At 40.0% G+C, this 27,699-nt stretch overlaps 1 protein-coding gene across 2 annotated transcripts in view; it reads left to right on the top strand.

Moving 5' to 3' along the window:
- LOC149121613 (uncharacterized) overlaps positions 1 to 27,699 on the top strand; it is a 43,612-nt gene that overhangs the window by 9,797 nt on the left and 6,116 nt on the right. Inside the window, exons 2-4 of one of the 2 annotated variants that reach the window (XM_089316567.1) lie at positions 10,087 to 10,213; positions 10,457 to 10,549; positions 13,613 to 17,192. In XM_089316567.1, the coding sequence (XP_089172693.1) occupies positions 10,087 to 10,213; positions 10,457 to 10,549; positions 13,613 to 15,738 (2,346 nt within the window). In that variant the 3' untranslated portion in view covers positions 15,739 to 17,192. Of the gene's footprint in view, positions 1 to 10,086; positions 10,214 to 10,456; positions 10,550 to 13,612; positions 17,193 to 27,699 lie in introns of those variants that run through there. The other variant, XR_016223434.1, reaches the window with a different exon arrangement.

The following is a 27,699-nucleotide window of genomic DNA, read 5'->3' as shown; positions in this document are numbered from 1 at the left end:
GTATAGCACAGTTAATAGCCATCTAATTTAATTTAACTGGCACATAGCAAGGTTCCAAGAGAGGCTATTCCTTGCATCACAGCCCTTGAGAAGTAATGGATATCATAACTGATCCAAAGAATTTAGAAGGCGTATGAGCTCCACAAGTGAAGAAGTCACTGAGAGCACTAATGAGAATGCCTACAGAATTCAATTTGACTGATGTTAGCACTTTTCATTGGAAGGGGGGCCATATAAGCTGGGCTGATTTGTAGCATCCATGACAAATAATTTTTTAAAGGAGGCATGCATTGCACCAAAACCCAGGAAGGACTAAAAGGCATTAGCATTGTATGTTCTTCAAAGGCATGTCAAATAGTCTCATTCAGGGAGGAAGTCATCAATGTGATGACTTCTTGCTCTCCTGATAAAAGCTGGGTACAGTTAAATTCTTTGCAAAAATTATGTTTGATGGCAAAGTCAATGAAATGCTCATGTATACCCTAGAAAAAGTATCTTTTCAAAGTGAAGGCAAACTAGACTGAGGAGCTGTTGGAAAAGCTTTGAGCAAAACACATTTTCCACTTTTGTAATAATTAAGACAGGTCCTGAAATCTGGTATTGTGATGTCTCCGGCTTTGTGTTTGTTGTACAAGATTGCTTAAGCTATTCGAGGTCTCCTGTGTCTCCATATGAATTTCAGCATAATTTTTTCCAAATCTGAGAAGAATGGCTTCAGTATTTTGATTGGTATTGCATTGAATCTATAAATTTTGATGATATTGATTCTTCCATTTTTTTTTTCCATTTTTTGGTATCCTCTTCTATTCCTTTCTTTAAGGTTTTGTAATTCTCATCGTAGAGATCTTTAATGTCCTTGGTTAAGTTTATTCCAAGGTATTTGATTGTTTTGGTGGCTATTTTGAATGGGATTGATCTTACCAATTCATTCTCAGCCGTGGCATTGCCTGTGTATACAAAGGGTGTTGATTTTTGTGCATTGATTTTATATCATGCTACTTTGCCGAACTCTTCTATGAGTTCCAATAGTCTCTTAGTAGAGTTATTTGGATCCCCTTAATAAAGAAGCATATCACCTGCAAAGAGGGATAGTTTGACTTTTTCCTTCCCAATTTGTATCCCTTTAATTTCTTTTTGTTGCCTAAGGGCTCTGGCTTAAACTTTCAAACTATATTGAATAGCAGTGGTGAGAGTGGGCATCCCTGTCTGGTGCCAGATCTCAGTGGAAATGCTTCCAACTTTTCCCCATTCAATAGGATGCTGGCCATGGGTTTTTCATAAATTGCTTTGATTGTATTGAGGAATTTTCCTCATATAACCAGTTTGCTTGGAGTTTTCATCATAAAAGGGTATTGTATTTATCAAATGCTTACTCTGCATCTTTTGAGATAATCGTATGGTTTTTCTTCGGCAATCTGTTAATGTGGTGTCTCACACTGATTGATTTGCAAACACTGAATCATCCCTGCATACCAGGGCTGAATCCTACCTGGTGTGGGTGGATGATCTTTCTGATGTGTTGCTGCATTCTATTGGCCAGAATTTTATTGAGGATTTTTGTGTCTATGTTGATCAGGGATATTGGTCTATAATTGTCTTTCAGTGCTGCATCTTTTTCCGGCTTAGGAATTAAGGTGATGCTGGCTTCATAGAAAGAATTTGGGAGGATTCCCTCTTTTTCTATTGTTCTGAGTAGTTTGAGAAGAATTGGAGTCAGTTCTTCTTTAAATGTCTGGTAGAATTCAGCAGTGAATCCATCTGGTCCTGGGCTTTTCTTTGTTGGGAGGGCCTTTATTACTGTTTCAATTTCTGTCTCAGTTATGGGTCTGTTTAGGTTTTCTATGTCTTCCTGGTGCAATTAACATAGGTTACATGTGCCCATGAATCTATCCATTTCTGATAGGTTTCCCTGTTTGCTGGCATACCAGTCCTTGTAGTAATTTCTGATGATTCTTTTTATTTCTGTGGTGTCTGTTGTTACATTTCCCTTTTCATTTCTGATTTTATTGATTTGGGTCTTTTCCCTTCATTTTTAGTTGGGCCAATGGTGTGTCAATTTTGTTTATTTTTTCAAAAAACCAGCTCCTCCTCGTTTGGCTGATTTTTTGTAATTTTTTTTGATTCAATGCTATTCATTTCTTTCCTGATTTTAATGATTTCTCTTCTGCTAGTAGTTTTGGGTCTGGTTTGCTGCAGTTTTTCTAGATCCTGGAGATGCATTGAAAGCTCATTTATTTGGTGCCTTTCCAATTTCTTGATGTAGGCACCTATTGCTATAAACTTTCCTGTTAACACTGCTTTTGCTGTATCCCATAAGTTTTGGTATGTTGTGCTGTTATCCTCATTTACTTCCAGAAAGTTTCTGATTTCTATTTTGATTTCTTCTATAACCCATTGTTCATTAAGGAGCATGTTGTTCAGTCTCCATGTGTTTGCATATGCTCTAGGGATTCCTGAGTTGCTAATTTCCAACTTCATTCCTCTATGGTCTGAGAAGCTGCATGGTATGATTCTAATTCTTTTGAATTTGCTGAGACTTGCTTTATGGCCTAGTATGTGGTCAGTCCTAGAGTAGGTTCCATGCACTGCTGAGAAAAATGTGTATTCTGGAACTGTAAGATGAAAAGTTCTGTAGATATCTGTTAGATCCATTTGGGCTATAGTGCCAATTAAATATGCTGTTTCCTTTTTGATCTTCTGTACAGTTTATCTGTCTGTTTCTGAGAGTGGAGTATTGAAGTCCCCCTGTACTATTGTATTGGGGTCTAAGTCTCCCTTTAAGTCCCATAAAAATTTTTAAATAAACCAGTGCCCTGTAATAAGGTGCATACATATTTATAATAGTTACATCTTCCTGTTGAATTGATCCCTTATCATTATATAAATCCCCTCTTTGTCTCTCTTAACAGTTTTTTGTTAAAGTTTATTTTATCTGATATTACAATGGCTACACCAGCTCTTTTTTCATTTCTGTTAGCATGGAATAACTTTTTCAAACCTTCCACTTTCAGTCTGCATGCATCTTTGTTGGAAAGATGTGTTTCTTTAAGTAGCAAATAGATGGGTTTTGTTCCTTAATCCACTCAGCCAGTCTGTCTTTTAACTGGACAGTTGAGGCCATTAACGTTCAATGTGACTACTGATAAGTAGTAACTTTGCCCTGCCATTTGCCAAAGATATTTTCTAATATGTGCTTTGAACTTCCTACGATCTTTTACTGTGAGGTTTTCTTCCTTTACCTTCTTTCATATTGATGGCTGTGTTTCTGTGTTTCTGTGTGTATCACATCTTAAACATCTTTTGCAGGGCTGGATGAGTGATGACAATTTCTTTCAATTTCTGTTTGCTATGAAAGGTCTTTATTTCACCTTTATTCACAAATGAGAGCTTTGCAGGATATAATATTCTGGGCTGGCAGATTTCTCTCTTAGTACCTGGGCTATGTCTCACCATTCCCTTCTAGCTTGTAGGGTTTCTGATGAGAAGTCTGCTGTGAGTCTAATTGGAGATACTCTGAGAGTAATCTGACATTTCTCTCTTGCACATTTTAGGATCTTTTCTTTGTATTTCACTGTGGTGAGTTTTATTACAACGTGTTGTGATGAGGATCTCTTCTGGTCATATTTACTAGGAGTTCTATGAGCTTCCTGTACTAGGATGTCTGTGTTCTTCTCAAAACCTGGGAAGTTTTCTGCATGTATCTCACTGAAAAGGCCTTCTAATCCTTTCTCTCTCTCCATGCCTTCAGGAACTCCTAGAATGCAAATGTTTTTTTTTTTTAATAGTATCCTGTGGATTCCCAACAATATTTGTTAGATTTCTAATTTCCTCATCTTTTCTTTGGTTTGACTGTATACTTTCTTGTTCTCTGTCTTCAAAGTCCAATATTTTCTCTTCTGCTTCACTCATTCTGCTTTTAAGGCTCTCTAATGTGTTTGTCATTTGATCTATTGAATTGTTCATTTCATTATGATTTCTCATCACTATCACAGTTTCATGCTCTACTAGTTTTTCATTTCATTTTATTTCCTCCTTAAGATTTCATTTTCATGAGAGAGAAAATGTCCATTAAGGATTTCTGTAGTTCAAGTATTTGTTTTTGAGAACTTCTAAATTTTGTTTTCATAAATTTTTTGAATCTGTATCTTGCATTTCTTCTATCTCATCATCTTCATAGTCTTGAATTAGGGTGTCTTGTTCATTTGGGGGTGTTATGATGTCTTCTTTTTTCTTGTTTCCTCAGTTTCCTCATTCATTGCTTGGCATTGTGAAGATATTCTTTGGTTTCTATCTCTATTTTTTTTTTTTGCTGTGGTGGTTTTTCTCTTATACATTGACTCTAGATTAAGTGGACTGTCTGCTTTTGATGGATTCTTAGAGGCTTGTGATGGGTGTGGCCACAGAGCTCTGTTCGGTTCTTCAGGGTTAATGGTGACACATCCAGGTTAGGCATGGGAAATATTCTCTTTCTCTCCTTTTTTTTTTAATTCAGAAGGGAAGTAATTCCACACAGTTGAGTGTAATTGAAGGCAGTCATTGTCTGCGCTCTGGCCCCTGTGGGTATAATATTCGTCTGCTCTGTCACAAGGACCACCCAAAGGATCTGTGCAGTCCTCAGTGTAAGCTCACATTTCCCTGCAATCTCTCATAAGGTTGCCAAGTTTACCAAGTTTGTGGCGTCTCCCGAGAGTACTCACGTCTCAGGCACTCCATGAGTTCTCTCACACACCCTCAGCTTTGTTTTTTTTTCCACAGTCTCAGTTCATAAGCTCCACACATTCACTAGGTCCTAACCTCCTGTTATTTCTCCCCACCAGAGCCAGGTTTTTCTGTTTGGCTTAGGGCAGGCACAGCCCTGAGGTGGCATAGCTTTTATGTATATCCAGAATGGTGCCTGCTCTTTGTCTTGCTCACCTTTGTAAGGTGAGTGAGAAAAAGAATCGTGTCTGTACTGGTCCCTTTTATTTTATTTTATTTATTTTTTTCTCTCCTCTAGTTAGACTGGTGGACTTTCCCCCATGGGGCTTCAAGCCTCATTCCCTCTAGGCTCTTCCTGCTGCTTCCCCACCAGTGTCTCAGGCTACTGAGGTTTCACCTCACCTCCCTTTCCAGAGCTGGTGCATAGACTTGGCAGCTGGGGTCCTGAGCCATGGGCACCTGTGTCCTCCACATAGGTTCACCGTGTCCCACTACTTCTGGAAGAGTTTCCTCTGAAGTTTTTTCTGTAACTCTTCCCTGAAACTACAGTATCTCCACTTTTATTAAACTATCTTTTCCTGGATTATCAGTGTGCTCCCTCCCTATTCCACCATCTTGGAGGACTCCTTCCCCCTGTATTCTAATAGTCCTCCCTGGTAGCTCAAGGAAGTTTTGCCAGGATCTTTGTAAAAAAGATGAAACATATTGTATTTCAGGAGAAAAGTGCTTTGTGTAGTGACACATGATTTGTAAATGCCTGGCACCCTAACTTCTGTCTAATGTTCTCCACTTTGCCACACTTAATTAAAAAAACATTTATTTTTCAGATCCATTTCAGAAATTGTCACCAGTTCACATACTATTGCTTTAGAAAATTTTCCTGAGCATGTCTTCCCTTTTGCTACTAATGCTATGTTTGGAGTGTGTGACTTCAAAAAGCATATCATGAGGCCGGTGCTGTGGCACAGTGGGATAATGCCCTGTCCTGAAGCACCCACGTCCCATATGGGCATGGGCTCAAGACTTGGCTGTTCCACTTCTGCTATGGCCTGGGAAAGCAGTAGAATATGGCTGAAGTACTTGGGTCCTTGTACCCATGTGGGAGACCTGGAAGAAGCTCCTGGCTTTGGATTGGTGCAGCTCCGGCCATTGAAGCCATTTGCGGAGTGAGCCATTGGATGGGAGACCTCTCTCTCTCTCTCTCTCTCTCTCTCTGTGCCTCTCCTCTCTCTGTGTAACTTTGACTTTCAAATAAATGAATAAATCTTTAAAAAAAAGCATATCATAAAAATTTTCCCCTTTCAGTAATTTCTTCTTGAACAATATGCAGTATACATGCAGCTACAGAAAACTACTCTGAACCTTTGTCCTGCTTTCTGAAATAGTAAAATTATATTAAACTAGATTTCATGCAATAATAAGCTTATTAAAATATAAACCAAAAGAACACAATGACCATATATAAGCTGAAATGTGAAGCACAACCATATGATCTCCAGATAATTTATTTGTATGAATCCCAGGAATTTTTTTTTTTTTTTTAGTGTCAGCAACTTTCCTAAGTTCTAACTGATAGGCAAAGATTGTGTTTATAGGAGCTTTTTTCTAAGTTTTTAAAAAATTTATTTGAAAATATTGTATATAGAGGAGAGACCCAGAGAGATCTTCCTTCTGCTTTTTCACGTCACAGATGGCCTCATTGAGCAGGGCTGGGACAGAATGAGGTGAGGAAGCAAGATCTTCATCTGGATTTCCCACATTGGTAGCATTTGCCCAAGTATTTGGATCATCTTTCATTGCTTTGCTCAGGCAATCAGCAGGAAGCTAGATCAAAAGCAGAACAGCCAGAACATGAACCAGTGCCCATATGGGATGCCAGCGCTACAGGTGGCAGCTTTACCCACTAGGTCACAGTTCCAGCCCCAATCCAGGGTTTTGTGAAGGGATGAATACAGGGAAAGGTTCTATTTAGAATCATTACTGGTAAAGTGCACTGCATTAAATATACAGTATGTGTATTTGTTAACTTTCTTTAGTATAAATGTTGATAACAACATAATGTTTATCTATGATAACCTCATTTATTTCAACATACTGAATATTTCTCTTTACTTTTACATTATTATTTTACAAAATTTGTAGATAATGCTTTCATTAAACCAATGATACCTTCTGTTTAATCTCTGCCACTTAATATAGGTAGGTGCATTTTCCTATGTGCTTGTTTATTCCTCCACAGTGAAGCTGATGTTTTCTTGGTTAATGTATTTATTATTCTTTATTCATTCTATCATATTCTTTTTTCCCACTGTTCAGTGCATAAGGAAACCAGAGGGTTTTTTTAAGTTTCATTTATTTATTGAAAGAGTTGCAGAGAGAGAGAGAGAAAGAAAGCCTTCTATCTGCTGTCTCACCCTCCAAATTACTGCAAAGGCCAAAAGCTGAGCTGATCCAAAGCCAATACCCAAGAGCTTCTGGGTCTCCCATGCAGGTGTAGTGTCCCAAGGACTTGGACCATGTTCCACTGCTTTCTCAGGACATAGCAGGGAGCTAGATTGTACATTCAGCAGGAAGGATTTGAACCAGCCCCCATATGGAATGCAGGCACTGCAGGCAGCAACTTTACCTGTTATGCCACAGCGTTGGCCTCCAGAGTTTTCTTTGAACTCCTGCCATTCACCTTCTCTCCCAGGTATGATTCTAGGCCCTCCACATGATTCTAGGAGGAAGGAAAATTAATATATCACTTGTAAGTGGTGTTTTTTTTTTTTTCAAATTATTCCCCAGCTTGTCAGTACTCATTTTAGGTGTTTAATGCTAGTTTATTTTTTTTTTTAGATTTTTTTTTATTTATTTGAAAGTCAGAGTTACAGAGAAGCAGAGGGAGAGAGAGAGTCTTCCATCCACTGGTTCACCCCCCAGTTTGCCACAATGGCTGGAGTTGCACTGATCCAAAGCTAGAACTGAAGAGCTTCTTCTGGGTGTCCCACATGGGTACAGGGGCCCAAGGATTTAGGTCATCTTCTACTGCTTTTCCAGGCCATAGCAGAGAACTGGATTGGAAGCAAAGCCACTGGGACTTGAACTGGCACCAATCTGGGATGCCAGCACTGCAGGTAGTGGCTTTACCTGCTATGTCACAGTGCTGGTTCCAGTATACTAGTTAATTAAAATGGAAAAATACAGGGCTGGCTCTGTGGCTCAGTGGGTTAATGCCCTGGTCTGAAGTATCGGCATAAAATTTGTTCTCATGAAATATGCAGAAATGAATGATGAATTTGGCATGATTGTGAAACATTACCGTCATCATTAATGATGCAGTTTGGTCTCTTGTTTTTTGTTGCCTTAGCAAAATATATATTTATTACACAAATTGAGTTGAAACTAAGCACAATATGCTACATTTTTGGGGTCATGTTGTCTGAATCAGTCTTTGTTGTCACATAGATGATGTACTGAGCAGTGTTTTAGTGCTATCTATGAAGTTAACACTTAGCATTCTGCAAGAGGAAGAGTTACCGAGTAATAAAGCACAAATCAGTTAGGTTTGTTTTTGAATTTTTAGAGTAATGGAGTCCTTAATACCTTTGAGAAGCTTAATTGGATTTGGGAATAGGATAAGAAATGTGTGGAGAAGAGAATCTACTAGAGGCTCATTTATTTTTTAAGATTATTTAGTTGAAAGGCAGACTTACAGAGATTGGGAGAGACAGGGAGACAAAAGGAGATATCTTCTATCTACTGTTTCCTTCCCCAAATGCCTGAAATGGCTGGGACTGGACCAGGCCAAAGCCAGCAGCGTGGAACTCCATCTAGGTCTCCCATATTGGTGGAAGGGTCCACATACTCAGGCCATTTTCACTTCTCTTTCAGTCAGATTAGCAGGGAACTGGATTGGAAGTGGAGCAGCCAGGACTCAAATCCTCTGTTTACATGGGATGCCAGCAGTGATGGTGGAGGCTTAGGCTGCTGCATCACAATTCTGGTGACTATTGCAGGTTCTTAAACAAATCTCTAAGCATTTTTCTCAGTGAGTCACAAGTGCAGATTGTACTGCAGACATTCCCAGGTTCTCTTTTTGGGCAAATAATTCCATTGCTTTCACCTTAATTATGTATAATGTTATTTCAAATGTTTATCATTTGAATGTTTTGGGCAAGTAATTCCATTGCTTGCTTTCTTTCTTTTTTTTTTTTTTTTTTTTTTTTTTTTTTTTTTTTTTTTTTTTTTTTACAGGCAGAGTGGACAGTGAGAGAGCGAGACAGAAATGTTTTCCTTTTGCCATTGGTTCACCTTCCAATGGCCGCCATGGCTGGCACGCTGTGGCAGGCGCACCACACTGATCCAAAGGCAGGAGCCAGGTGCTTCTCCTGGTCTCCCATGGAGTGCAGGGCCCAAGTACTTGGGCCATCCTCCACTGCACTCCCGGGCCACAGCAGAGAGCTAGCCTGGAAGAGGGGTAACCGGGAAAGAATCCGGCACCTCGTCCGGGACTGGAATCCGGTGTGCCAGCGCCGCAAGGCAGAGGATTAACCTAGTGAGCCATGGAGCTGGCCACCATTGCTTTCACTTTAATTAGGTATAATGTTATTTCAATTGTTTATCAGTAGAATAATCATAGACTAGGGCAAAAGCTAATTTGTATTCTTCGTCTTACCTGTATTTTCTCTCTTACTTAAAAATATTTATTAGCTTGATAGTGAAAGAAGTTGATGGACTGAGAGATAGAGAGCTTTGACACATTAATTCACTCCATAGATAACCATACCAAACATAGTTGGGGCAGGACTGAAGCCAGAATTAAGAAATGGAATCTAGGCCTCCTTCATTGGTGACATCACAACTGTTTCCCCAGGTCTGTATTACCTGTGAGCTAAAAACTGCAGCTGGCATTGGAAATCAAACATAGACACTCTGAGGTGGCACCGGAAACACTAAGCTTAATGCCTACCCTGTCTTTTAATGTATTTTTTCTCTGACATATTGGAAATGATAGGCATGGTGTTTTCCTGGAAATTATCTTCTGTTCATTCCCATCATAGTTTCACTGATGCTTTCTTGCCTTTTTTCCTCAATGCTTCTACATACTTCTACTTAACCCTGCCCATTCAAGAGTCAATATTGCCCCTCTGTTAGCCTGCTGTGCAATTCCCCTTGACAGATGTGGCCTTTGTGATTTGAACCTCCTGTTTCCCTCCAGGTTAGGCATTTCTCACAGCCTGTAGATCATGGGTTTGACTCTGTTGAATGCTTCTGTGTGGATTTCTAAACACTCAACAAATCTAATGAGAAACCATATCCTTTCTTTTTTCCTTTGTATCCACACACAACTGTCAGTGTTTATTTTGTGACAGAATTAATATGTTGACTGGAAGTGTAATATTACAGGTGATGATAGCATTTGAAGACCTGGCTGTGTACTTTACTTGGGAGGAATGGCAGAAAATGAACAATGCTCAGAAAATCCTGTACAGAGATGTGATGCTGGAGACCTACAGCAGCCTGTTCTCCTCGGGTGAGTAACACCCATCACATGCCCAGTGATAACATCTTCTTGCTATTTGACAAATAAGGGAACACTTTATAATGTTTAATATTGGGCTGGTGTAGAATTTGAGTCCAGGAATGATCTGAATATCTACCCTCTAATAAAAGATTCAAATTGGAACATTTGTTACATAGCTCCTGGACCAAGCTGTAGTCCTTTAAATAACCCAAGATAGTGATTTCACAAAGTCTTACATGTTTCCATTAATAGGGCACTGCATTACCAAACCTGACTTGATCTTCAAGTTGGAGCAAGGAGCAGAGCCATGGATAGTGGAAGAATGCCTGAATCAAAGCCTTCCAGGTCAGTCTGCACATAAGAGAGAGGGAGACCAAGGCAGAAATTGTGCAGATGGTGACTGGTGCTCTTTCCATGAATTTTTCTCAAGCCTTACTCCTGATGACAGCTGGTGTTGTGCATCAGACACAGGCATTCTAGAGTATTTAGTGATACCAGTGTCTTTCTAACTTTTGTTCTTAGTGAAGATGTTCTTTGAATAAAAAAAAATCCAATCATTTTCTGATGTTACTAAGGCTTTTATCTAGGTTTGATAATTCCCCAAATTCTAACTTGTCCTTCTCTAAACTTTCATACCTTTTCCTTCATGCACTTATTAGTTCCTTCAGTGCTTGTTAATTAGGCAATGTACAGAAACTTTTTTTTAAGATTAATGTTTCTGTTTTTTTTTAAAGATTTATTTATTTATTTGAAAGTCAGAGAAGAAGGAGAGGGAGAGAGAGAGGTTTTCCATCCACTGGTTCACTTCCCAATTGGCTGTCATGGCTGCAGCTGCACTGATCCAAAGCCAGGAGCCAGGAGCTTCTTCCAGGCCTCCCACATGGGTAAAGGGGTCCAAGGACATGGGCCATTTTCTACTGCTTTCCCAGGCCATAGCAGAGTGCTGGATCAGAAGTGCATCAGCTAGGACTTGAACTGGTGCCCATAAGTGATGTTGGCACTGCAGGTGGTGGCTTTACCTGCTATGCTACAATGCTGGCCCCCAGAAACTTATTTCTAACTCATTGCTCAAATTGAGTACCCACTCATGATTTTGCCCAGGAATAGAACTTTCTCAGGATGGAATCAATAAATGTGAACTCTCTCTCTCTTAGTCTCTTTCCTTTTTTTTCCTCTGTGCCTCTCAAATAAATAAGAAAATTATAGTTTGTTGGAAACATTTGAGGAGTGAGCCTATAGCTGGCAAACCTCTGTTCAGTCTTTCTTTATCTCTCATTCTGTGTCTCTGACTCTCAAGTAAGTAAATGAGTAAATGCTAAAATATGGTCACGGGGCTGGTGCTGTGGTGCAACGAGTTAACACCCTGGCCTGAAGTGCCGGCATCCCATATGGCCACCAGTTCAAGACCCAGTTGTTCCACTTCCAATCCAGCTCTCTGCTATGACCTGGGAAAGCAGTAGAAGATGGTCCAAGTCCTTGGACCCCTGCACCCAAGGGAGACCCAGAAGAAGCTCCTGGCTCCTGGCTTCAGATCAGCACAATTCTGGCTATTGAGGCCAATTGGGGAGTGAACCATTGGATGGATGACCATACTCTCTCTTTGCCTCTCCTCTCTCTGTGTAACTCTGACTTTCAAATAAATAAATCTTTCAAAAAAGATGGTCATGAGTAAGCCTCTGTGCTGTGACATCAGAAATTAGGAAGCTAGGAATGACACTGTGCTGCAGTGTGTTAAAGCTCCAGCCTGCAGCACTAGCATTGCATATGGGTGCCAGTTCAAGTCCCAGCTGGTCCTCTTCTAATCCAGCTCTCTGCTAATGCACCTGAGAAAGGAGCAGAGGTTGGCCCAAGTCCTTGGTTCCCTGTACCCATGTGGGAGACAAGAAAGACACTCCTGGCTCCTAACTTCATCTTGGCCCAGTATTGGTTGTTGTGTCCATATAGGGAGTGAACCACTTCTCTCTATCTCTACCTCTCTCTATAATTCTAGCTTTCAAATAAATAAAGTAAATCTTTGAAAAAAGAAATCATAAACTAAGCATGAATTTATATAAAACATGAAAATAAGTGATCCTAGACTAACCAAGAAAGTAATGAGATTTTGAGACCAAGGTCAAGTAGCCTCGTGGGTTTATGTTGAGTGGTTCAGATTTCTTTAAGGGTGGAGTTTGAAGTATGCTTTCTCTCCTATTTTTCAGTATCATTGAAAAATATGCAAACAAAAAGATGAGAAATGCATAGGAAATGAATTTTCTGTGCAAATAGGAGGCAATTGATCAAAAGCCTCCAGAAATTCAAATTATCACACAGGAATGTTTATAGAAAGAATTTAGAGGAGGTAACCAGCACTGATGATTTCAGAATGAGCTAGAAAACGCTTTTAAAGAAGATGAGCACATCCCAGTTTGCAGAAACACATTCTTCAAACTGATTGGAAGTGTTTAACTACAGTGGTATATTGTGACTTTTCTCTACCTGTTGTACTTCTGAGAAGCTGAAGGTGTTGGGTGTCCTTAGGAATTTGGGGAAGCTGTCCTAGAGTAGAGACAAAGTATTTTTTCATTTGAAAAACCCCACAAATGATGTTTACCTGGGAAGACTGAATGTAAGACAATCATAGATTCCAATCATACTCCTTAAATGTTGTCTTGCTTAAAGTACAGGAACATTTCACTCTTCTCCACCTACAAGTAAGTGATCAGTAAAACTTTTTCATGTTTATATTTGAAATATCAGAGAAGCACAAAACACACAGTTTTTATAAAAATAAACTGGAGAAAAAGGACAGGGAAAATGGTTGCTAGGTAGTGGGTGAATATCTTTATTAAACATTTGTCCATTCTTTAGAATACTTTATAGTTATTTCATCTTTGTGAAAGGCAGAGTGATAGTGAGAGGAGAAAGAGAGAGAAAGAGGTCCTCTCTTAGCTCACTTCCCAGATGCCTGCAACACTTAGGTCTAATAAGTCTGAAGCCAAAACTCTAGAATTCATCTAGTATTCCCTGGTGTCTCACAGGTTCCCAGGCACATGAACCATTATCTACTTCCTCCCTGTTTACATGGGTAGAAAGCTGTACTGAAAGCAGAGTAGCCAGGGCTGAAACTGACACTGTTTTGAGATGCAGGGATCACACACATCATAGCACAAATGAAATTCTACCATCCTTGAAAAATTCTCATAGTAAAAAGAATCATATTTCAACATTGGGAAACCTCATGGTACAATTTAATGTATTAATTTATTAAGGAGAAAAGCCATATAATGGTCATAAATAAGTACCTCATACTGATTTTGTGAAAATATTATGCCACTTGGATAACAAGTAACTTCATTCCCTTTACATGAGTATGCCAGGAGAAATAGTTACATGTGATTCAGTAACATGATTGCTTTTTCCTCATTTCAGTGGTCATGGAAAGGGATGACCTGATTAGGATCAACCAGGAAAGTCATGACAAAAATCTGAATCAGGATTTTATGAAAAATAATAAGACATCAGCTCTCAAGAGAGTTGAATTAAGAAAAACACTTAGTTTAAATTCAAGCCATATTCCAACACTGATTATTAAAAAAGGAACCTATACAGGATTGAAGCCTGAGGAATGCAGTAAATGTCACAATGTGTATCCCCCCAGTGGGCCTGATCAACTACAGGCTGGAGAGAAATTTGATAACACTAAGATACCTGGAAATTCTCTCCAGTTCTGTGAGCCTCTTGGTCAGCATGACAATATTCACATCATGAAGCAGCCATTTGGACCCACTGGACAAGCAAACGTCTGCACAAGAAAGATGTTTTATAAATCCGAGAGGATTCATATGGCAGAAAACTATAATAAATCAACTGTCACTTTTGGAAAAGCAACTCAAATAGAAAAAGTTAAACATGAAAATTTTGGCCTCAATATGCACCAACAAACCCACACAAGAGAGAAAATTTATAAGTACCTTAGGTATGTTGAACCTGTCATTCACCAATCACATCCTGCAATAAATCAGAGAATAAATACAAGGGGAAAATGCTACACATGTAAACCTTGTGGAAAATCACTCAGTTTTAATTCACCTTATGAATGTTATGACTGTAGAAAAGCTTTTGGACAAAAGTCAGTCCTCAGGAAACATCAGCAGATTCACACAGGGGAGAAGTCTCATGAATGTAATGACAGTGGAAAAGCCTTTACACAAAAGTCACACTACATAAATCATCAGCAAATTCACACAGGAGAGAAACTTCTTGAATTTAATGACTGCAGAAAAGCCCTTACACAAAAGTCACAAGTCATAAACCATCAGCGAATTCACAGAGGGGAGAAACTGTATAAATGCCTTCATTGTGGAAAAGGCTTTCTGTGGAAGTCAGTCCTTATAGTACACCAGAGAATTCACACAGGGGAGAGACCCTATGAATGTAATGACTGTGGAAAAGCCTTTGCACGAAAGTCAAACCTCATAATGCACCAGAGAATTCACACAGGAGAGAAACCTCATAAATGTAATGAGTGTGGAAAAGCCTTTGTGCAAAAGTCAGACCTCATCATACACCAGCGAATTCACACAGGGGAGAAACCTCATAAATGTAATGAGTGTGGACAAGCCTTTGGGAAAAAGTCAGCCCTCATCAAACACCAGCGAATTCACACAGGGGAGAAACCTCATAAATGTAATGACTGTGGAAAAGCCTTTGGGCAAAAGTCAAACCTCATAAGGCACCAGCCAATTCACACAAGGGAGAAACCTCATAAATGTAATGAGTGTGGACAAGCCTTTGGGCAAAAGTCAGCCCTCATCAAACACCAGCGAATTCACACAAGGGAGAAACCTCATAAATGTAATGAGTGTGGAAAAGCCTTTGGACGAAAGTCAAACCTCATCATACATCAGCGAATTCACACAGGGGAGAAACCTCATGAATGTAATGACTGTGGAAAAGCTTTTGGACAAAAGTCAGCCCTCCTCGTACATCAGCGAATTCACACAGGGGAGAAACCTCATAAATGTAATGAGTGTGGAAAAGCCTTTGGACGAAAGTCAGACCTCATCATACATCAGCGAATTCACACAGGGGAGAAACCTCATAAATGTAATGACTGTGGAAAAGCCTTTGGGCAAAAGTCAAACCTCATAATGCACCAGAGAATTCACACAGGGGAGAAACCTCATAAATGTAATGACTGTGGAAAAGCCTTTGGACGGAAGTCAGACCTCATGATACACCAGCGAATTCACACAGGGGAGAAACCTCATAAATGTAATGACTGTGGAAAAGCCTTTGGGCGAAAGTCAGCCCTCATGATACACCAGCGAATTCACACAGGGGAGAAACCTCATAAATGTAATAACTGTGGAAAAGCCTTTGGGCGAAAGTCAGCCCTCATGATACACCAGCGAATTCACACAGGGGAGAAACCTCATAAATGTAATGACTGTGGAAAAGCCTTTGGACGAAAATCAGCCCTCATCAAACACCAGCAAATTCACATGGGACAGAAACCTCATGAATGTAATGACTGTGGAAAAGCCTTTGGATGAAATTCAGACCTCATCATAGAGCAGCAAATTCACACAGGGCAGAAACCTCATGAATGTAATGACTGTGGAAAAGCCTTTACACAAAAGTCACACCTCATAAACCACTAGCAAGTTCACACAGATGAGAAGCCCTATGAATATAATGACTATGGGAAAGCCGTTGGATGAAAGTCAGACCTCCTCATACATCAGTGAATTCACACGGCAGAAACCTCATAAGTGTAATGACTGTGGCAAAACCTTTTTATGAAAGTCACACCTCATATCACACTGAAGAATTCACACAGAGGAGACCCATGAATGTAATGACCAGGGGAAAGCCTCTTGATAAAAGTCAGTCCTTTGGAAACATCAGAGAATTCACACAGGTGAGAAACCTCATGAGTGTAATTACTGTGGAAAAGCCTTTGGACAAAAGACAAACCTCATATCATAGAAGAGAATTAACACAGGGTAGAAAACTCATGAATGGAATAACTGTGGAAAATCATTTAGCCATAAATCAACCCTCATCGTGCATCAGAGAATTCACACAGGGCAGAAACCTTATTAATTTAATGACTGGAAAACCCTTTGGACAAAAGTCAAACCTCATAATGCACCAGAGAATGCACACAGTGTTGAAACTTCATGAGTATAATGACTGTGGAAAAACTCCAAATGCATCAGAGGATTCACCCGGAGAAATAATCTTATAAATGTAATGACTGCAGAAAAGCATTTTTCTATAAATTATACCTCATATCAAACAGAATTCACACAGGGCATAAACCTTATGAATCTAATGAGTGTGGAAAAGCCTTCATAAATCATATGTTATAAATCATAGCTCATATCACACCAGAGACTTCACACCAGGGAGAAACTTCACGAATGCAATAACTGTAGAAAATTTCTTGGGAATAAGTCACATCTCCGAATGCATCAGAAAATTCACATGAAGAGAAACCTTTTGAACATAATGACTTGGAAAGCTTTTTCCCATAATTCAGCCCTCATTGCACAGCATCTAATTCATATGGGGGAAAACACTTTGGATATAATGCATATGGAAAAGCTTTTATCCTCAAGTAACACCTCATAAAACATCAGAATTCACATCGGGGAGAAACCTTATGAATGGAATGAGTGTTGGAAACTGCCAAAATCACACAATATAACAGCAGAGAATTTGGTACATGGTGGAAATCTTGTAATAAATGTGAGAAAGACTTTTTTCAGAAGGAATACCTCATAACACATGCAGTTCAAACGAGGGAGAGAACTTGATTATAATGAATGTGAAGGACTTTTTCCAAAATCAACCTAACCATGTGACAGAGCCTTTTAATGGAAATCCCATAAGGAAAAAATTTGGGGACCAGCGCTGTGGCACAGTAGGTTAAACCCTGGCCTGAAGTGCCAGCATGCCATGTGGGCACTGGTTCTAGTCCCAACTGCTCCTCTTCTGACCCAGCTCTCTGCTATGGCCTGGGAAAGCAGTAGAAGATGGCCCTGCACCCAGGTGGGAAACCTAGAAGAAGCTCCTGACTCCTGGCTTTGGATCTCTGTAGCTCCAGCCATTGCATCCATCTGGGGAGTGAACCAGTGGATGGAAGACCTCTTTATGCTTCCCTGTCTCTCTGTAACAATCTTTCAAATAAATAAAGTAAATCATTAAAAAATGAAGAAGTTCAGAAATATTATTAGTGTGACAAAAAGCCATTTGTCAGAAATCGATCATTATACATCAGAGAATTCACATAAGGGGTTTCTTAGGAGTGTAATGAATGTGGAAGTATATTTTCATGGAATTCAGGCTTGAATAAATATGCAACGCAATAAAGGTGATATCCTTCAAGTGCAGTAGATTTGAACAAACCATAGCCAGAAATTAAACATCAGGCTGGCACCGTAGAGCAGTAGGTTAATCCTCCCCCTGCAATGCTGACATCCCATATGGGTGCCAGTTCTTATCCCAGCTGCCCCTCTTCCAGTCCAGCTGTATGCTGTGGCCTGAGAAAGCAGTAGAAGATGGCCTAAGTGCTTGGGCCTCTGCACCCACATGGGAGACCAGGAAGAAGCACCTGGCTCCTGGCTTTGGATTAGTGCAGCTCTGGCCATTGCAGCCATTTGAGGAGTGAACCAACAGAAGGAAGACCTTTCTCTCTGTCTCTCTCACTGTCTGTAACTCTACCTGTCAAATAAATAAATAAAAATCTTAAAAAACAAGAAATTAAACATCAACAAACAAGAGAATTCAAATAGTAAAATGTCAATTTAATGAATGTGAAAAATTCTTCTGCCATTAATCAATTCACATGAAGAGACTCAGAAATGAGAAAACATACATGCATAGGAAAGTCATGAACCATACGTCATCTCTCAATGGTTACCTGACAACTCACAGAAAGAAAAAAGCCTATGACTGTATTGTAATGGGAAATACCTTTATTATTAGGTGAACTTCCACAAAACATAGCAAGATTACAGAGAGAAGTCCCTGAAATATAATTTGTCTGGAAGAATTCTTTGGTGGAATCACACCTTAGTAGGTATTGGGCAGTTTTCATGATGAATTGTGACAGAGAGTGGTTAACCGTTCTTCAGACATTTTTCTCTTATACAACCTGCAGTTTTGGTTTCTCATTGAGAGTGGGATCAAGTATATGAATTGAACTGTGCTCTCTTGTGTAAATTTTGTTAATAAATATTTCAAAGTTGAGTAACAGTAATTGCAACAGTTATTTGGAATACCATCTTCATCAATTACAAAGTTATTTGTTTATAGCTGCTTTGTTGGCCACCCAGGATTCTTTCCCCACATTATTGTAGTGCAAATCATAGGCATATGAAGTGACACATGTTCCAGCCATAATAGTGTACCCTGACCCTGGATAATAAGTGTTGTGTGCAGCACAAAGGAATGCGTTTGTGGTGACCTATATACCCATGAGAAATTTCAACTTATCTGTGTGCACATCTGGATTAGACTCCACTATCCAAGGTCTATTTGAATATGCAAGTAGATGTTGTCCCACACATCACCCTCATTCTTTAAAGGGACAACCTCAAACACTATAAGTTGCAATACTCATCTGAATTTTCCTGTATTACTGAGTGCATAATACCTTTTTCATTCATGATCCCCCTATTCTACATGTCTTCATTCTATTCCTAATTGCCTTGAGACAAGAACATGCAATGAAGTCTGTCCAGGTGGTACCCATTGCAACAGAGAAGCAGGAGCATAAATGTAGTACACTTTTCTTTAAAAAAAAGATTTATTTATTTATTTGAAAGAGTTACACAGAAAGATAGAGGAAGTGAGAGAGGGAGATCTTCCATCCAATGGTTCACTCTCCAATTGGTCACAACGGCCAGAACTGTGCTGATACAAAGCCAGGAGCTTCCTCCGGATCTCCCATGTAAGGTGCAGAGGCCCAAGGACTTGGGCCTTCTACTATTTCCCAGGCCATAGCAGAGAGCTTGATTGGAAGTGGAGCAGCCGGGTCTTGAGCCAGCACCCATATGGGATGCCGGTACTTCAGGTCAGGGCGACAACCTGCTGTGAGACAGCAGTGGCCCCTGTAGTGCACTTTTGTATTAATTTAACTTTACTATAATTTTTATAACCTTTTATTGTTGTATTATTCCCTGCTCCTACAGGTGGCTCTCATTTTTACAGAAAATGTGTGTTTTTATCCCTTCCAATTTACAATGTCATTTCTTGATTTATATAAACCTGATATACATTCAGTTAATTCCTCAGGATCCCCTCAGGAGGAACACTTTTCCTAGGTTGCATGGCTATCCCATGATAACAGGGCTACAAATGCTATGATGCATCTAGTTGCAGTAGCTCTTTTATTTCCTATCTAGAGAATAGCTGTGCAAGTCATCCATTCCACCTCCATTACTACCCATTAGAAACAGCTCTTCATCCCTGTTTAAGTCCCCATGGCTTCTTACAAGTGTTCATCAAATTAAGTCTTATATAAACAGATTTAATAGAAAATGAATGGTGTGTCTGCTGGTAGTTTCAGTGAGGTTGAATGATTTGCTGGACTGCTGTTTTGTCTGGGTTATCTTTCATATTACTTAGAACTAATTTTTCACAATATTGCTTGCCTGAGCACTTTTTCTAGGCTCCCAGCTAAACAGGTGTTTGAAGACTAGATTTGCTATTAATTCTCATAGTACAACTCATTAAGGACAGAGGTCTCAATGGGGAGCATAGATCCTTATGTGGTCCTTGGGACAGAGTAAATATTATACACACTTGATTTAATGCTCAGGCACTGGGCTCCATCAAGGAGAAGAGCTCAGCTGAACAGAATATAACTCCCTTCTGATTAAAAAGAGAGAGATTTACCATGCCAAACCTGGATGTGTCACCTTAGGCATACCCTTTTCCCTTGAGAACTGAACAGAGCTCTCTGGCCATACCCACTATAAGCCTCTAGAGATTCACTGAAAGCAGAAAGTCCATTTATCTACAGTGATAATACAATGATAAAAACCGTCACAGCAGAAAAAAAGATGAGTATCTCAAAAATGCTAAACAAGAAATGCAACAATATGAGAAACAAAAATAAGGAAGACATCATGAAACTCCCAAAAGAACATGACACTTCCATACTAGATCATGAAGGTGATGAGATAGAAGAAATGCAAGAAATAGAACTCAAAAATTTGATCATATGATTACATAGAAGTAATCAAAAGCAAATGCACAAACTACTGAAATCCATGAAGGTCATGAAAGAAAATCTCTCCCATGAAATTGAAATTATAAGGAGGAATCAAGATGAAAGGAAGAATTCAATAGAACAAATAAAAAATGCAGTGGAGAGCCTTAAAAATAGAATCAGTGAGGCAGAAGAGAGAATATCAGACTTAGTAGACAGAGCACAGGAAAGTATACAGTCAAACCAAACACAATTAGAGGAGATTAGAAAAAAAGACTATTGGGAATCTACAGGATACTATAAAAAAAAAAGGCAACATTCTGATTCTAGGAGTTCCTGCAGGCATGGGGACAGAGAAAGGATTAGAAGGCATTTTTAGTGAAACTTGTTGATGCCCACAAGATAAGCATAATGTTGCTTGCTCTAGCTTCTGTAACAAAGGCTTGGCTTTGTAATTAACTTCAACAAGATATGGCTTGGGCCTTTATAAGCTTACCCTAGGGCTCTATCAGGGCTGTTTGATATGGAGAGCACATGCCCCTGTGCAGCTGCCGGCTTTCAGAAATAAAAGACTCCGTAATTTGGCCCTGAGACTTCAGCACTTATTAATATTAATAAACTTACTTTATTATTTATTATTTAAACTTACTTTATTAATATTAATAAACTTACAGATCACCTCTCACAAGATTAGTTTTTGAGAAGCTAGCAGTTGTGGGACTGCTTAGAAAAAAATAGAGGACAATCAGGGGACAAAAAGTAGTGACTCTGGTCAGGGCATAGCTCATTTGAACTTGAAAATCAGTAAAATGTAGCCTGAGGATCTGCAGCACCTCCTGCATGGACCCAGAGGCCCCTCTGACTTTGACCACCTTGACCTCAGCATGACACTGGCACAGCTCCCCATACTCTGTTACAGGAAACTGGATTGCCAGCATCACTGAAGAGAACAAGGAGAGTCCCACAGTGACAGAGGTGGAGCCTGAGTCTCAATGAGGGGCAAGGACCCATGGCAATGTGGCCAGGTGTTCCCCATGTCTCACAGAAGACAGTGAGTATGCCTCTGGTGGACTTCTTGTTGCAGGCAGAGGACTGCTCACCTGCAATCCCCACTTGAGGACTGGTTACTATGTGAATCATGCTGGCTGTGAGGCCTTAGCTCCAGGCAAAACTTTGCTCCTCCATTGGCTGCCCAGAATTAATCCAGACATGGCCAAGCAGGCCCTACAGCACTGCTCAATGCATGGCGTGGCCTTTGTCAGTGAGGATAGTGTCAACAAAAAGAAGCTGCACCACTGCCCCTGAGCCAAGCACCCAAAAGCACTTGTCTGTCCCAGCATCTGAACACCAGCCTGTTTTCATAATCAATTTCATTGTGACAGTCAATAAAACTGGAGAAAAAGTGGGAAAAACTAATGTAATTCTATACACTTTTCAAAAGATGAAGAGGAGGAATACATCTGGACTAATTTATAATGCAAACATTATCCAACTTCAATGATTGAAGAAATCAAATTTCCGCATGAGCAATAATAAAAAATCAAACTAAATTTTGAAACAGGATATTCTTCAATAGGTGAATGTATGAATAAACTGTGTTGTATCTGAGAGACCTGAGCCGGGATCAAGGTACAGCTCTTTTAGAATAGGCCTCCATCTTTTAACTCAGGCCTGACAGGGCCCTGAACCCTACAGCTCATGAAAGAAAAAAGAAATAAATGAACTCCCTTGCAATAAACCCACCTAGCAACAGCCAATCGGCAGATAGCAGGGAAATACCTGAAGTTTCAGGTGTCTTTTCAGGCTGTTAAGGTGATTGATAACATCCTGAGACACTGCAGTTTGGCAGGTACACCCTAGCGGCTTGGACCCCATACTTTAGCCAATAATTTTAAAAGGCATCGACCTCAAAAGCCATCCCACCACCTTTACTAGGTCCATTCGTGCCGCTGGATGCACTAACCAATTTTAAGAGATGTTCTTTGAATCTCCCGTGGAATGAGATGATTTGATGAATGGTGCTATAATGTATAGATTGTCTCTGAAAACCCTATAAAAACCCTGTTAACTGAAGAGTTGGGGCTTTCAACCAGACCCGTGGCATCAATGATATTTGAGAGCCCAGGCCCAGACCTGCAATAAAATTCTCACGTGTTTTACAGCCGTATAGGCTCCTTGGTGGTCTTTGGGGACAATTGAACTGGGCATAATATATCATACAAAAAAATTTAATTTCTAAAAGGAAATGAGCTCACAAATCATTTGGGCCATTAGCATTGAATGCCACATCCTGTTTCAACAGCCTGAACATGCAGATGAACATCTGTGAGATGGGATAACTTCAAAGTAAAGTTAAGTTTCAAGATAAAGTCTGGGAGTCAGCACTGTGCTGTAGTGGCCTAAGCCTCTGCCTGCAGTGCCATCATCCCATATGGGCTCCAGTTCAAGTCCCAGCTGCTACACTTCTGATCCAGCTCTCTGCTTTGGCCTGGGAAAGCAGTGGAAGATGCCCCAAGGTGTTAGGCCGGTGCACCCATGTGAGAGACTTGGAATGAAGCTCATGGCTTTGGATTGGTCCAGCTCCAGCCATTTGGGGAGTGACCAGCAGATGGAAGATCTTTTTTTCTGTCTCTCTCTTTGTCTATAAATCTGTCCAATAAATAAATAAAATCTTTGAAAAGAAAAGATAAAGTCGGCCTGATTTTGTATCACTGTTTTCTGTTGTTGCTGAGGCCTGAGGCAGCTTTCCTAGTTTATTTCTGCCTGCATAGGGGGGTTCATTCCCTATACTTTTTCAGTGGATAGGGGTGTTTGACAAATTTAACATGGTCTCCTGACTTAAAAAATCTCAGGAAATTGAAAATACAATAATACTCCATCAATATGAAAAAGAGTATATACAATAAAACTCCAAAACATATTTAATGACAAAAAATAAAATACTTTACTGTTAATATCAGGAACAAGATAGTAATTTGTTTTCACTACTTTTATTCAACTTTGTAGTGAAGATTCTAGCAATAAAAATAAATAAAAGTAGTGAAATTGAAAGGAAGAAGGAAAGATGTCTATTCACAAATATGATCACAACATAGGGGTGAGAATTCTCCACCCTCAAACTCTCACTTGTAGGCAGCTTCAGGTTTTAGTGATAAAGTTTTATTGGAACACAGCTATGCTCATGGATTTATTTATCTATGACTACTGTCACACTAAAATGACAAAAAGTTGTCACAGAAAATGTATTGGTACAAATAAAAAATATTTACTATCATTAGTAAGAGAGTAGTTTGAGAAAGAAAACAACTGACAAGAATAGGTCTAGACAAAAATTGTGATGGCATAAACCAAAAACATAATGCAGCAATAAGTGAGTTTAGTAAAATGAGAAGAAACAAAATCAATACAGAAGAATAAAATGCATTTAATGTAACACCAATGAAAATCAAAATTTTAGAATCACCACTAGTTCACTTAAAATATGAAATGCACATCTGATGAAATACTGACAGGCCTACAAAAACAACTTAATATTAAATGAAATTAAATATTCCTCTCTAAGTGGAAACATTTTATTCAAGAATCTCAGGATTCATCAATGTTAAAACATTATTTATCCTAACATTATTTTACAGACTCAACACAATTTCAATCTCTTTTCCAGCAAGCTACCTGGTTATTTTTAAAGTAACAAGCTGATATAAGCTCATATGAAAATGCAAAGAATCTATGATAGCCAAAATAACTCTGTAAAAATTATAAAATCAAAGGGATGATTTTAAGAGTTATAAATGTATACTAACTAAAGTGTGCTGTTGACATACAGAAAGCCAAACAGATTAATGGAACACAAGAGGTTGCATAGAAGATCCGAACACAAACAGTGAACAGGTTTTCTACAGAGTCTCAATTGCAATGCAGTGGAGAAAGTATAGCCTTTTCAACACATAGTGTTAGCACAATAAGATATTTCCAATAAAATAGCTTCTACTTACAAAATTGAAAAAAAAAATGTGCCACAGATATAACTATAGTACTGAAAACTGCAATACTTCCAGAAAAAAATCATAGAAGAAATTTTTTTTTACTTTAAGTTAGGGAAAGATTTCCTAGATATGAGAAAAACTTAAGAGGACATCCATTCACTGGTTCACTCCCCAGATGGCCACAATGGCCAGAGCTGGGGTGATCTGAAGTCAGAAGCCAATAGCTTCTTCTGGATTTCCCAAGCAGTTGGGCCATCTTCTACTGCTTTCCCAGGCCATAACAGTGAGCTGGATCAGATGTGGAGCAGCCAGGACTCAAATTGGTACCCAGATGTGATGCCGGCACTGCAGGCAACAGTTTTATGCACTATGCCACAGCACTGGCCCCAAAAACTTCTTTTCAAAACACTGTTTAAAGAATGAAAGTCAAAGCAAAAAAAAAAAAAAATCCTTGAAAAATATACCATGGGACCGGCTCTGTGGCATAGTGGGTAAAGCTTCTGCCTAGAGCGCCAGTATCTCATATGTGCTCCAGTTTGAGTCCCAGCTGCTCCACTTCTGATCCAGCTCTCTGCTATGGCCTGGGAAAACAGTAGTAGATGGCCTGAGTCCTTGGGCCCCTAAGTCCTCATGGGAGACTTGGAGGAAGTGCCTGCCTCCTGGCTTTGGATCGGCACAGTTCCGGGCATTATAGCCAACTGGGAATGAACCAACAGATGGATGACCTATCTCTCCCTGCCTCTCCTTCTCGCTCTGTGTAACTTTGACTTTCAAGTAAATAAATAAATCTTTTTAAAAAAAAGGAAAAGGAAAAATATACCTGATAAATTAATGGTATCCATAATATATGAAGAAATTTTATAGTGCAACACATAAGATGCCAACAAAACAACCCTTAATTCTAAAATAGTAAGCATGTTAGATATAGTTCACCACAGAAGATGTGAGAGGGTGCTGTTGTTTAATAATGGGTTGAACCACCCCCTACAATACTAGCATTCTATAAGAGTGCTGATTTGAATTCTGTCTGCTATACTTCCAAACCAGTCATGTTGTTAATGCTCCTGGGAAAGCAGCAGTAGATTCTATATATATTCTGACCCCTGGCACATATGTGGGAGACCTATATTCAGTGATCCTCACCAGGTAATCAGTGAGCCCTGAGTATGTGTAACTTCCCACAGTGACTGCCCAAAGTACCAGCCATACCCTGAGCCCTCCCATGCAGCCTCAGTGTTTTCACAGTCCCAGCACACAAGCTTCCCACAGTCATGAGCACCAAGTCCTCTATTAGTCCTCCCCACCAAATTCAGGTTTCTCTGCTCTGCTGGTTGCTGGGTGTGCAGATACGAACTGGCGCATCTGTTACATATGTCCAAAATGGTGCCTGCCCTCCATCAGCTTGTTACAGGATGCCAGTTTCAGGGTGGTCATGGAGAGAGAAACAAGCCTAGTTTGGCATGTACACTGTCCCACCTAGGGCTCCTAGCTGGATTCCCACCAGGATCTTTCTGCAACTTTATTACCAGTGGCTTGGGCTGCTCCAGTCTGGTCTCACCTCCTGAGCTACTGTTGAGGTTCTTGGCTGCTGGGTTTCTGAGTTGTACATGTCCACACCCTGCATATGGTCCACAGTGTCCCTCTAATTTGTGTGGAGTTTCCTCTGACATTTTTCCCTAACTCTTCCTTGAGACTGTACTCTCCATTTTTTCATACTATCTTGTCCTAGATTACAACAGTAAGCTCCCTCTCTACTCCTCTATTTTAATCCAATCCCTGATTTATTTTTCTCAAGAAATTCATCAATAGGCTTTTTTATACTCATCTGTTCAATTGTTTATTATTGTGTTCAACAAATACTTATTGAAGAACCAAGGCATGTCCATAATAGCCACAGTGGAAAGAAGCATGGCTTTTAAATTTTAAAATTTTATAATAAAAATAATTATCTGTAATAGATTACAAATAGTTTGTTTTCTAGAGTATGTATACCAAGTCCTCTTATTTTCCCTAGAGTTTAAACCACTATTATATAGCATGTTGAAAAATCATAGCCATTTGGCCAGCACCATGGCTCACTAGGCTAATCCTCCGCCTTGCAGCACCACCACACCGGGTTCTAGCCCCCATCAGGGCTCCGGAGTCTGTCTGGGTTGCCTCTCTTGCAGGCCACCTCTCTGCTGTAGCCAGGGAGTACAGTGGAGGATGGCCTGAGTGCTTGGGCCCTGCACCCCATGGGAGACCAGGATAAGTACCTGGCTCCTGCCATTGGATCAGCGTGGTGTGCCGGCTGCAGCGCGCTGGCCGCGGTGGCCATTGGAGGGTGAACCAACAGCAAAAGGAAGACCTTTCTCTCTCTGTCTCTCTCTCTCACTGTCCACCTGCCTGTCAAAATAAAAAAAAGAAAAATCATAGCCATTTATGATGATAGTGTCAATGACACTGTCATATATATAATGCTAAGGAATGGCTAAATTTCATCTTTCAAATTGCTTTTATTGGATGCATGATTGTGAGAAAATTATTAGAAAGGCTTCACCCTAAGCTCATTTTCCCAACCTCACCTCCCTCCCTACAAACTACCCTCTCTAACTTGGATTCTGTATCATCTTCACTCTCTCTCTTTTTTTTTTTGACCGTCAGAGTGGACAGTGAGAGAGAGAGAGACAGAGAGAAAGGTCTTCCTTTGCTGTTGGTTCACCCTTCAATGGCTGCCGTGGCTGGAGTGCAGTGTCCTGCGCACCGCACTGATCTGATGGCAGGAGCCAGGTACTTATCCTGGTCTACCATGAGGTGCAGGGCCCAAGGACTTGGGCCATTCTCCACTGCACTCCCGGGCCACAGCAGAGAGCTGGCCTGGAAGAGGGGCAACCAGGACAGAATCTGGCACCCCGACCGCGACTAGAACCCGGTGTGGTGGCGCCACAAGACGGAGGATTTGCCTAGTGAACTGCAGCACCAGCGCATCTTCACTCTCTAAAAGAGAATGCACCTGCCAACTAATGTGAAGAGCAAATCACTTCATCTCCTGTTTAGATGTTGCTTTGTGGATACTTGTGTGCTTCTACCTCCAAAAGCAGCCACTCTGTCATTCAACGGTCACTGTTACCTCCTTCAACAAACAGGCACTAAAAAAAGACAAGAGAAATCTCATACTTCATGGAGTTTGTGTCTTCACAGAGCATGTAGATTACAATTCTCATTGCTAAGGTCACCAAGGACAGAATGGAGTTCCCTGTTAAAAAAAATCCTCCTCTAACATATATGTGTTAGCCCATTAATATTTATTAGATTATTATATAAGA

The sequence above is a fragment of the Oryctolagus cuniculus genome, chromosome 16 (genome assembly GCF_051225735.1).
Source record: "Oryctolagus cuniculus isolate XC-2025 breed Fujian yellow rabbit chromosome 16, ASM5122573v1, whole genome shotgun sequence".
NCBI lineage: Eukaryota > Metazoa > Chordata > Mammalia > Lagomorpha > Leporidae > Oryctolagus > Oryctolagus cuniculus.
This window is presented reverse-complemented; position numbering and strand designations above follow the sequence as displayed.